The following is a 13,102-nucleotide window of genomic DNA, read 5'->3' as shown; positions in this document are numbered from 1 at the left end:
ATTTGGCCAGTTTAGGCAGATCATGAAATTCCTAGGCATATCATGAAACGCCGCCATATCGGTTCTGGCACTTCGCCGGCCGCTGCCGCGGCACGCTCGCTTCGCTCGCTCGGCTCGTGCGTCGTGATCACAATTAATACTAACCACTCCTCGCTTCGCTCGTCGTACCTAAATTTTTCTATATAAATAACTAACAACTAGTGAATACTTTATTTACCAACAAAATACTAACCTCTAAAATACGGGCAGACGTCCATGGTTTTTTCACATTGTGCACAGAATCAGTTTGATTCACATAAAAAGAACGGAGCTGATGTTCAAAAAGCTTCTTTTGCACTTCTATTTTGAATTCAATCACTATTTTCGGTTTAAAGATCATTTTGTTGCGACGCCGACATTTTCACGCGCTAAGCAACACGGCCGGTCAGCTGGTCACGGCCGCCATTGCATACGCAGCGCCACCAGTGGCCAAATAAGAAACTATTTACGATGTGCCCGGTATAGAGCTAGGAATATCGACGAATGCGTTGCTCTAATCGATCTGCCGTATTATTTCTCAGGCACATCGTGATATGCCTGGCCAACGTTTAGGCATATCATGAAATGGCGGCGTTTCATGATATGCCTAGGAATTTCGTGATCTGGCGGATTTTACGATCGGCCGCCGACATAAACATACTTATATAGATAAAAACACCCTAATCCTATCCTATCCCTACTTCCTATCCTACTCCTACTTATATATTATATTTAAATGCGAAAGTTTGCGAGTGAGTGAGTATATTTGTTACTCCTTCACGCTGAAACGGCTAGACGGATTTGGATGAAATTTAGTACATAGAGAGCTGGACATCTGAAATAAAACATAGGCTACTTTTAATTCCGATATTCCCACGGATAAAATCTTGAAACAACAACAATCGCTGGGTTTAGAGTCATGAAATTGGACATGATCGTTTTTAATGGAACGTCAATGAAAACCACGATTTAATTTTTGGGAATTCGTGTATAAGAACTCGACGAATAGGAAATTCAATTCCAAACTTGACCAGTCAATAGTTCACTCATACCCCATATGATATTCAGGCAGTATATCATATGCAAAGCATATAGTCACCCGTGGGTCATTCCAAATTCAGAGGCCCCGTGCGCAGCATCGCAATGCCCTCTCATTTGCGCATAAACGATTATGTACTGTCTATTATGTAATAGCCTTATTGCCTATTTGATGTCGATAGTGATTCCCAACTGGGGGCAAGGTAAATGGACGATTGATGTACACTCGAGCCAACTAAAACGTATAACGTCTTAAACTTTTTTTTTAAGGCGTCTGGATGGCAAACAAGGAAGTGGGTCTCCTGATGGTAAGAGCTCACCACCGCCCATAAACATCTGCAACACCACGGGTATTGCAGACGCGTTGCCAACCTAGAGGCCTAAGATGGGATACCTCACTTGCCAGTTATTTCACCGGCTGTCTTACTCTCCACGCCGGCACACAACAGTGCAAGCACTGCTGTTTCACGGCAGGATTAGCGAGCAAGATGGTGGTAGCAATCCGGGCGGACCTTGCACAAGGTTCTAACCACCTGAAAAACTTTCGTGATTTTCACTCATAGTCAAAAGGACTCGCGCTGCTAGACAGGCTTGACACCCCACACTTCAGTCTACTCGTGACCACTGTTGCCAAAACGTCGAGGTAAATATTACTCGTGTTTTATAGCGTGATAAGTCCTGTGCGTGGTATTTTGACAACTAACTACTACCTACTACTTTTTATTTTTTGCAGGTGGTAGGACCTTGTGTAAGGTCCGCCCGGATTGCTACCACCATCTTGCTCGATAATCCTGCCGTGAAGCAGCAGTGCTTGCACTGTTGTGTTTCGGCGTGGAGAGTAAGACAGCCGGTGATATTACTGGCACTTGAGGTATCCCATCTTAGGCCTCTAGGTTGGCAACGCATTTGAAATCCCCTGGTGTTGTAGGTATGGGCGGTGGTGATCTTTTACTATCAGGAGACCCACTTGCTCGTTTGCCATCCAGTCGAATAAAAAAAAAACTAAAACGTGACCCACTGTGGAATCTTTTCGTAGAAAAAGTCAAAGTGAAATCGCATTGCTGGATAAGGGAATTTATTATGACATTGAGAACATTCTACGGTGGAATCAAATCAGGAATAAAATGGTTCGACTGTACTGTATGGCTTTGAATATTAGTGGCTGTTACCAAGGTCATGGTTTATTTATTCTTCTGTGCAGCATTTATTCTAGAAGAACAGTGACAATCAGTTCACAGGAAAAGGTATTAGTTAGTTTTAGTGTCAATAATTCTTGTTCTACCTATGCTTTATTATTAACTCAAAAATTTTGATGGATATTGGATAAAATTGCAAAACCGAATAAAGTTGCGAAAAAAAAGGTTCTTTGAAGTACCTGATACGTAGGAGTCTGCACGGGAACTACAGCCAGCCTACGAAAAACCAAGTTAAGAAGCTTCTGGCGGGACCACCTAGACGTGTCTCAACGACTGGCCGGACACCGCTCAAAATATGGGCGAAAATGAGGGGAGGACATTGCCCAAATAAAGGACACTCCACACTAAGTAATATAAACAAAAAAAACTATCCACACCTCAGCACATACCATAGCAATGTACAAACAAACATTATTGGCTGAAAGCCGCCATTTTTGCCAAAATAATTACCTACCAAAGCCCTATGAAGGCCTAAATACCTACAGTAAAATTGTTCAGCGTGAGCAAAAGAGACAGACATACACGTGTGTAGCGATAAAGCGAGAGAGTGCGCAGGTTGTAGCAATTGCACAAGCGGTTGCACTGGGAGTAGCGTCGGCAGGCAAAAATGAGAATAAACAATGTGCAAAACACGAATATATATTTTTATTTCCAATATTATTAAATGTCTCATAAAATATGGTAGAGATACTTTATCCCTTTTTTTCCAGGCTATTTCTTAATAATACTCCTAAATTATAGGTACCTACGTTCAGTGAATATTTTGAATGTTCCGGTTTTAATTCACAGCACATTTTATTAGAAATTGATAGGTTAATTTTTAAGCTACCAACATGCACATCATTTTGTATTTATAACTAAAAAAAATATATGGCAGGTTTAACACCGTCTAATTTAACAGCAGTTTACATCCAGAAATAGCTACACGCACCTTTACAATTCAGACATTTCCATTTTAAGATTGTTTTATTGGAATCTTTTTGTATTTTTTACTTCAATTCCAAATTTTTACTTTTACGGTCATCCCGTAAAACCTAAATTGAAAATACAAACTGAAATATAGATGCACAGAAAAACCAGAAAAATAAGACCAGCACTGGGAATCGAACCCAGGTCCTCGGCATTCCGTGTCGTGTGCTATACCGCTACACCACTGCTGGACAACGGCACAGACACGAATTTCCCCTATGCACCACATATCTCAGCTTGTTCGTTTGTTCATTTTACTTAAAAATTCAGGCTTTGAACAATTCTAGCCGCCTTTAAACTAAAGCGCTCCAACACAACCAGCATCCATAACTCCACAAATAAAGTCCTCCATTCACCGTCCAATTTAACTGCGAACGCTACAGCACACGTGTGGCGCAAACGAGCCGGCCTTATAATGAATAGCCGTCGCCTGCCACCATATTTCAACGAATTAACAAATGACCTGCTGTCAGAGTGAGCGCGGGGCACGATTTTTCTGCTCACCGTACCAAGGACTAGGCACAGGCATGATGTAGATGCGGTGGCCGAATTGATGGGCCTGTACGGGACCATAGGTGCACTGGTTTTAGCTGGTGCTGCAGCTTAAGAGGTTTTAGAGGAGCTCGAGACCATGTTTGAAACGAAATTATTTTCAAATATCAAATAATTTATTGAATCAGGCGTTACTTTGCGGAGGTCCATATCAATGAACTATAAGAATTTCTTTGCTCACCCGCAGCCTTATGATAGTTAAGTTTATGCAAAATATGCGTGTTTGTGCACCCATCTATCACCACCACCACACTACACTGACGCGTTCTAGCCTAACATCTGGTAGCATGGTGTACGGTTGTGTTGCTCTGAAGATGAGCTCTGGTTGGGTTCGAAACGCGTCAGTGTAGTGTGGTGGTGGTGATAGATGGGTTTGTGTGATTTGTGTGTGTTCTTACATTGTGGAGGTGGAGGAACTGCATGGACACGCATATTTTGCATAAACTTAACTATCATAAGGTCGCGGGTGAGCAAAGAAATTATTTTAGTTCATTTAAAAGAAAGAAGACATTTATCCATTTTCACAAATGGCGCACAAATGCTACCAATTCAAATAAAAATAGCACACACGCAATTATGCAAGCGTGTCCCGCTAAAGCGAAACGACTGCTGACTCAGCCTTATGCTAAGGCGTTAGTCGGCTGCAGCGCTGATTTTCTGCCAGAACCGTCTATGACTCATGGAACGATACAGAAATATACTGAGTAAACCACTTACAAAAATAAATTCATAAATATAAATCAAAAAATAATAAATAAATAATTATATAATAATAATCCCAGCCTATATACGTCCCACTGCTGGGCACAGGCCTCCTCTCAGAACAAGAGGGCTGGGCCATAGTTCCCACGCGGGCCAGTGCGGATTGGGAACTTCACATGCACCATTGAGTTGCTTCGCAGGTTTGTGCAGGTTTCCTCACGATGTTTCCTTCACCGCAAAGCTCGTGGTAAAATTCAAATGTAATTCCGCACATGAATCTCGAAAAACTCAAGAGGTGCGAGCCGGGTTTGAACCCACGACCCTCTGCTTGAGAGGCGATAGGTCAAACCACTAGGCCACCACGGCTTTATAATAAATAATTACAAAAAACAAAAATAAAAGTAATAATCAGTTACAAAGGAAATATTTTTATCATAATATAAACAATAATGTCGTAATGAATCACAAAAAAGATAGTAGGGTTTCCAGGGAGCATGACATGGCTGATGATGAAGTTAAAGATGATGAGACGGTAGCTACTGTAATAATCATTCCTATGAACAATATTACCTACCCTAGCATGAACAAAATTCACGAATCAGAACACATTAAATATTGTGAGTTTGAGTTTGAATAAAAATCGACGACCATTTCCATTGAAGGGTTAAAATAAAATACGTAGCGCAATCATCAACTCGTTTTATTAGTTTAATTAAGCGAAATCGTCTAATAAAGTGACACGAAACGCACAATAATGGCTAACTAGTTGGCACGTGTCTGACGCATGTCGGTCTTTGATAACACCCCTGAAGGGGTGAACGAAGGGGTGGAATTGCTAGGTCAAACTAATCTGTTATATGATTGGGATGTATTCAAATTTATTAGCTTTGTAATTGTTATAATTGTTACTTTTGATTATACCTATTTTATTGAGAACTTTTAAGGTGCCACCAAACCGCTGCTTAAAAAACGGTGACGGCACGGAATCGCAGTGACGTGTCGTAAACTATCTTCACGAACAAAAGTCGTGACGTTTACGGCACGTCACTGCGATTCCGCATCGTTTCCGTATTTTAAGCAGCGGTGTGGGAAGCATGCAAAAAAAACGGTGCGCATACGATGCGTCACTGCGATTCTGTACCGTCACCGTTTTTTAAGCAGCGGTTTGGCCCCACTTTAACCCGCGGCTTTACTTTACGCGTGCACTACCCATTAGATCTGACATTTGCATTGAAGCGGGTTCTGCCTTTTCGCAGAATTATTCTTTGCCAAATGTTTCATTTGCTAACTGTTTTATTACCGAACTCTCACTTTTCTCCGAAACCAAAAATTTTTTTCAGTGGATTTTCTTATGCTTTTATAGAACAAAGTAGGTTAGGTTAGGTTTGATTTATGAAAGAACCGAAAAAAAAATTATTTTCAAAGAAAATCCTTAATTGGGAAATATGAAACAGTTTGGCAAAGGAAACATTCGTGACTCCCAAGTCAGAGAACAGAATTGAAGTTATAATAAGGTTCGGTAAAAAAATTCACGGGAATTCCCGAAAGTTACAGCGTAATTTTCATTAAAATAGTAAAAAAGCACTCGTGCAGATTTTCATATCTGTAAATTTGGTAAAAGAGATTTTTGGTTTTTATCCCGATACCGTGGGATCTATCTAGCAGCTTTAGCGTGAAAGACACACACAGAACGTTGCGTAACGAAGGATATAACAACAATTAATATAATGCAACAATTGATATAATTTTCATTTGATATAAACAAATTTATCTTTAAAACCAAACTTATTATGTCTATTGTTATTAATTCGATTTGACGTACTTTTGGGTTAGGTTAGGTTAAGTTAGGTTTATTTTATAAGTAAAAAAGTTCATTCAAGCTCCTATCCTTGGAAATTATATCAAATGTTATTATACGTCATTACATACCCCACACAGAACTCTTTCATATTTAAAATATTAGTAGGATGTCATGACTAATTAATTTCTATAAATTATTTTGACACCTTATTGCAGTAATTTGTAGTTTTAGATATAATAACATTAAGATAAATAATATTTGTAGTGTACCTTCTATGTACCGCGACTATTTGGGACGCTTAAATCTCCAGATACGCAATAAAACCTAAAAATCAGTCAAGAACATCATAAAACTCCAGCCTCATTATATAGACTTAGGACCAAGCGATTCTAGTTCGTTCTGGTTCTATCCGGTTCCTTAATTGTCTCCCAACGGACTTCACCTGTCGGATCAAGGTCACCCCTAGTAGGTATATACCTGGTAGTTCATACCTGTTGCTTAAGATTTGAAATATTGTTACAATTTTTATAATTTTGACTGGAGTCTTTAACCAGTGTGTATTGGAAGGGATGACCTCTGGCTTTAAGCTGTGGTCCTTGACGGTTAGCCTCTTGGAGAGGCTCAGAGCCACACAACTAGACATAAAGAGATATGCTTGGAGTTTCTTTGCGACATAGAATCCCGAATACAGAAAATTGACGAAGAACTAAAGCCACCGACATACAATAGCTCGAAGAAAATGTAGGTGTGGGAAAACGGTAATGGACGGGTTACATCACTCGAAGAACAGATAACTTGGGGGAGAAGATCTTCGAGTGGTGACCACGAGCCGGGAGACGAAGTATTGGCAGGTTTCCTACTAGGTGGACAGTGGAGGTCCTTCGACTGATGGCGACATAAGGATCGAAATAATAATCTCCTTTTTTTGAAGTCGGTTAAAACCACTGCATAATCTTAATCCGCAAACGCCATTATCCCCTGCACTAAATAACAATGATCCCTTGGAAATTATTCAGTGGCACCACTCTATATGCATGGCAATTTAGTCTTTACAATATTCAAATCGCAGTAACAACAATGAAGGGCAATTATTAAGGCGCCACATCGCTCTGGGCGTTCGTAAATATGCAAATAAGATGGGGTATTGTTATTGTTTATCTCAGACATTCGAAGGTTATTTTGTTTTTAATCTAGATTTAATCATTTTACGTTAGGCTTAAAAACTCTTAAATCTAAGTATATGAAAGTCGGCGTCGCAAGGGTGAAGTGTAAAATCTAACCAAGCACTACTTCCAGGCATTTTCTACTCGACTGCCGGAAGGAGGATTGTGCTTTTCGAACGCATATATGCGTTTAATAAAAGCTCAACAGAAAGCTGAAGCAATATTTTTTAGGGAGACCTTACAATACAATTGATGAATATTTTGCAAACGCACTAGATTAGACATAATTAGAACTCTTTTGCTGCCTAAGTACTTGTCCGAATTTAATTTGCCCGAATTTCACTTGCCATACCAACGTTTGCGTGCTGTTTTCAGGTTTTTTTTAAATATCATCATATATAATGCAGTAGGTTCGGTTAGGTTAGTTTAATATCAACTCTGAAGAAATTACTATTTCAGAAATAAATTACTTTATAGCAAATGAAAATTCAAGAAAACGATACATTCGGGCATATAAAATTCGGGCAAACGATAGAGAACCATTCAAACTACCTGTTTAATTATTAAATTATTATTATTATTTTTCTCTTAGATGGTTTAATTTATGAATAAAACTTTGATTGAATGATCAAGTGCGGCTGTAAACAAGAACTTCATGTATCTGTATATTGTATTGTAAATTATATTTTTACCAACTTCATATTTACCTAACAATATATTTGCATATACTTGTGTACGTATGGCAAATAAAATTATTTTGACTTTTTTTTTATAGGCTGTTACTGATCTTTGGCCTCATCTGTACTTTTAATTAGTTGTGTCAAGGGTGAATCACAGGCCAGTTATATGTTAAAAAAAGATAGAACGTCTCATGTGGACCTCATGCATCTTTGAGAACTTCTTTACGTTGTAATGCTGGCTACTCTGGACCGTAGTAAACTCCGCTGATGACGTCGAACTCTGTGGATACTTCTGTCATGGTCATCATATTGATGAAGAAGAGGAAGGGACGATCGGCCAGAAACTCCTTTAAAGTGTTATATGCAGTCTCAGGCAGTTCTCGACTCTCCTGATGATTACGAAGGTCGAACTCATCTGTAGCACAATATTTAATATTATAATTTTATTAAGTACCTACACGAGTAAGTACCGTTAGTGCCCACTGTACCGTTTATGGCCATTTATTGTTTAAATATACGTTCGAGACAAATTTATATTAATAAATCATTATAAATTTTCTCAAAGTCACTCAGAGGGCTATGGAGAGGCTATGCTCGGGGTTTCTCTGCGGGATAGAATTAGAAATGATGATATCCGCAGTAGAACTAAGGTTACCGACATAGCCCGAGAATTGCGAAACTAAAGTGGCAGTGGCGGGGCACTTGCTCGCAGGACGGATGGCCGATGGGGCCAGAAGGTTCTCGAATGGCGTCCGCGGACCGGGAGACGGCTGTCGTAGCCTCCAACAAGATGGAGCGACGACTTGGTTAAGATCGCGGATCGCGGTGGATGCGGAAAGCACAAGACCGTTCTGAGTGGAGAGCTTGGGGAGGCCTATGTCCAGCAGTGGACGTCTTTCGGCTGACATGATGATGATGATGATGATTATAATTTATTCTTCATTTAAACTTTTGAAAACTCACTATTCATATTATTTTAATACTATAACTTTTATATATGACCGCAAATGTTAACTGGCCAAAAATGGGCTTAAGGTGGCCAAAACCGGTACTTCTGCCTTACCTACGAGATTATTATACCCAGCTATGGTGTTCCTTTCTTTCGCAGACAGCGATTCCATAGAATTTCGTTTCGCAGAAAATGTTTCTTATAACATTTGATCCTTGTATTTTTACTTCGAATATTATTCTTTCAATAACTATTTAATTGAATGAAACATATTTTATAGAAAAACTATTCAATGAATTTAATAAACTCACTTTATTATTTATTAAACTTATCAAATTGTTGAATTACTTTTTAACAAATATTGTTTGTTCAGTAAAATATATTAGAACCATCAGAAAGAAAACGAATTGAATGTTTTCTTGATAATAAGTTTTATATTAACTAAATAACATAAAAACAAAGAATATTTGTTTTGTTATTCTATGATATGAATATCTAAACAAAAAAAAATATTTGTAACAAAAATCATTGATTTAAATTTCTTCGAAGTAAGTGATCTGCGTATTGATTATTCTATGAAGAATTTATGTTAAACCAAATTCTAATAAAATTTTGTCTGTACAACAACGTACAACCATCCAGCTATCTATGTAATAATTTTCACCCAAATCTATCAATACGTTTTAGCGTGAAAGAGAAACAAGACATACGCTGTCACAGCTTTCGCATTTATAATACTAGGACCGGATAGAATCGCATTTAAAACGGCACGTTTCCTACATCCAACAGAATACAATAAAACTTTGCAAATATCCGAAATTCCACGTACGCAAAGCTCAAAGACTACTAACTTTCTCTTAGTTTTGTTTAGAACTACCAACCGTGTATATTCTGGCTGTGTGTGCCCATCTCGTTGATATCCAAGAAAACTTTTTGCTTCGCCTGACTAAGGTACATGTTGTTTCCGGTATTTTTGTTCAAGATGGCGTTTAGTTCGGTGCTTGAGCTGTTGGTCGTCCTCTTTAGACCAAACTGAAACAAACTTTGAGTAAGTAGTACATATTTCACATTAATCTTTAACTTCTTATGAGTCGATGCCTATTTTTTTTTTGGTAGGTAACCATTAATATTGTAATTATAGAGTTTTATTTTTTTATTATTTCATTATTTTTTAACTGAAAATTATATCGGTTTCACTGCGTTTAACTGTGTAATTTTTTTAATGTACCAGCGCCATGCGTAAGATCGGCAGATTACTGATTTAGGACCAATTTCGTGACATGCATAACTATATAATAATATATTTTTTCTTTATTTTTTATTTTTATCCATTCTTCTCATGTTGTCACGAATAAATGTGTTATTTCTTTCTTTCTTTCAGAGATTTAAAAAACCAACTAACAATACTCATGTACCTATTGTTATCTACCTTTATTATCTATCTATACTTTATACCTATAAATCGTATACCCTCAGAGTTATTCCAAATTTTATTTTGAATGCAAGCCGCTTCTAACTGAAGCAACAGGAGGTATATGAGGAAGGCTTATGTCCAACGGTGGACGTCCTGCGCCTGATTTGATAATGATGATGATGATAGTATGATGTGAAGTTGCTTCTCGCACTGGGTCCTCACTGACCTGGTTAAAATATTCTGTCCAGTCCAATCTCGTCTTAATCTTAAACCTAGGCAAAAATACATTGACATTGTCCCATTTCATCTTCTTTGTAATCTTTTGCAAAGCGCCTGGAGTATGAATTATCTTAGACAGCAACTTATCTATGGAAACGCTGATATCTGGCAACAGGAACATAATTGATACGCCGAAATTTACTAGCTTCAATGAGATTCCCTGGAAACAACATAAACTCAATGTTACTTAAAATCTCGAGAAACATATTGATAAAATTACTAAATCAAACGATTCAACACACGATTATAACCAAGAACGGTCCGACTAGTTTCGATCTTTCCGGAAGATCGCTGTTCATAGGTGTGCGTTCACGACGGTGGCGATCGTTAGTTGAACCATTTATTTTAGTTTCACATAGCCTACTTTTACTTTGCTGTCCTTCCCTACACCTATATAGTGCCATTCATGAAGACGCGTGATTTAAAAAAAATAGGCATTGTTGACATTGTAATGAGAACAACGGCACGCGTAATCGGTAAAGACTACCTATTTATACTAATATTAAAAATGGGATAACTCTGTCCACCTGTCTGTTAGCTTGTCACGCTTAAATCGTAAAACCGATTTAGAAGATATTCTTTATATAGAGGCTATAGTTTAAAAATATGGGAAGGACATGTGACCCCTTAACCCTAGAAAATTGCATATTTTTTAACCGACTGCCCGAAGGAGGGTTATGTTTTTCGAGCGTATGTATGTAAGTATGTATGTATGTATGTATGTATGTGTGTATGTATGTATGTGGATATGTATGTCCATTTTTTTGGTCCTCGCTGTAGCCTAAACGGCTAAACGGATTTTAACATATGAGGTATCATTGGATTCGTTATAACTGTCGGAGTGACATAGGCTATATAATATTTCAATATGGCGTCTGAGAAAAAAAATATGGCGGAAGAATGAAAAAAAAAATTGTATTGTAACAATTTGGGTATCAAATGAAAGGTAATAATTAGGCCATTCTAAATATATATGGGTTCCGTAAACTGCTTCAACTTTGCCTTCTGCCCCCAACATTGCCTGATTCGATTTAGAGTCCATAACTCAGCACTCTTATAGGTTTAAAACTTTTATCTACACGGTAATTATTATTACGGGGGATAAAAGTTTAAAAACCTAGAAGGGTGCTAGTTATCGACTCTAAATTGAATTAGGCAATGTTGGGGCCAGAGGGCAAAGTTGAAGCAGTTCACGGTTTTAATACTTTCACATAAATATCAAAAAAGTGTGATTTGCAGTATTATTATAAGCAAGCCCGTAAACAAATTTAAGATAGACTCAGCATTTACTCGCGAGTCCATCTGCGAAGAATTCGTTTATCGCTATCCCGCGGGAACTAAGGAATTTTCCGCAATAAAAACTAAATATAATATCCTGGGAGTCAAACTCAAACTCGAAGTTCAGCGAAGTGGTAACACATTAAGATTGTTTTTATTTTAAAATCTTTTTGTATTTTTTATTTCAATTCTAAAAATTTTGTTACTTTTACGGCCATCCCGTAAAACCCATATCGAAAATACAAGCTGAAAATAAAAAGAAACAAAAATACAAAAAGATTAAAAAAAAAAACAATCTTAATTTGATTGCTTAATAACGACATCTCTTGTCCGGTGACCGGTTAGTTCTAATGGGGTGCTTGAAAGTTTCTCGATGAGGGCTACAGCATAGATGTCGGCCTGCTTAAGTGACTAAATAAGAAAACAAACAAGCTGAGAATTGTGGTGCATCACTGTCAGTGGTGGTGTAGCGTATAGCACGTGGCACAGAATGCCGAGGACTGGTTTCGTTTCCAGCGCTGGCCTTATTTTTCTGTTTTTTCTATGCATCTATATTTCAGTTTGTATTTTCGATAAGTGGTAGCACAGACAAACACACTTTGGTTTTAATAGGTAATATTAGTGTGGATAAACATTTTGGGGTATGTACCCAAATCCGCGGCGGCTACAACGTTCGAAACAGTAAAATGCCGTATCTATGAGAATCTGGCAAACAACTTCATATTTGCGGCTTTTGCTGTTGCAACTCGGACCCGAAGCTAACTTTTTTTTTAATTTTTGAAAAAGAAGCTTGCCGTTCCACTGGCGACCATAGGGCTGCTCTTTCCTCGGTCAACCTATTGGCTTTAATTGCCATACAACAAGGAAACGCAGCCAGCCTTTATGCGCACCCTGCCCAATAGCAGCGACTTGGGTGTTAGTTGTAGGTAAATACAGATTTTTAAGATTAGAGTAAGTTAGTTTTAGTTCTATTTTTATTTCTTTTTGTTAATTATTGTATATAATGGCGTGTTATTATTAATAAAATCATACAAGTATTAGCCCAAATACTAACTTTATAACG

The 13,102-nt window shown here is 38.0% G+C and overlaps 1 protein-coding gene across 1 annotated transcript in view; it reads right to left on the bottom strand.

Annotated features, from left to right (window-relative positions):
* Positions 1-5,158: 5,158 nt before the first annotated feature.
* LOC141445584 (serine protease inhibitor 3/4-like) overlaps positions 5,159-13,102 on the bottom strand; it is a 12,015-nt gene continuing 4,071 nt past the window's right edge. Inside the window, exons 7-9 of the mRNA XM_074111424.1 lie at positions 10,709-10,921; positions 9,950-10,100; positions 5,159-8,534 (exon numbers count right to left, since the gene is read on the bottom strand). Coding sequence (XP_073967525.1) covers positions 8,359-8,534; positions 9,950-10,100; positions 10,709-10,921 — 540 coding nt within the window. The 3' untranslated portion in view covers positions 5,159-8,358. The remainder of the gene's footprint in view (positions 8,535-9,949; positions 10,101-10,708; positions 10,922-13,102) is intronic.

Source organism: Choristoneura fumiferana, chromosome 2 (genome assembly GCF_025370935.1).
Source record: "Choristoneura fumiferana chromosome 2, NRCan_CFum_1, whole genome shotgun sequence".
Taxonomy (NCBI): Eukaryota; Metazoa; Arthropoda; class Insecta; order Lepidoptera; family Tortricidae; genus Choristoneura; species Choristoneura fumiferana.
This window is presented reverse-complemented; position numbering and strand designations above follow the sequence as displayed.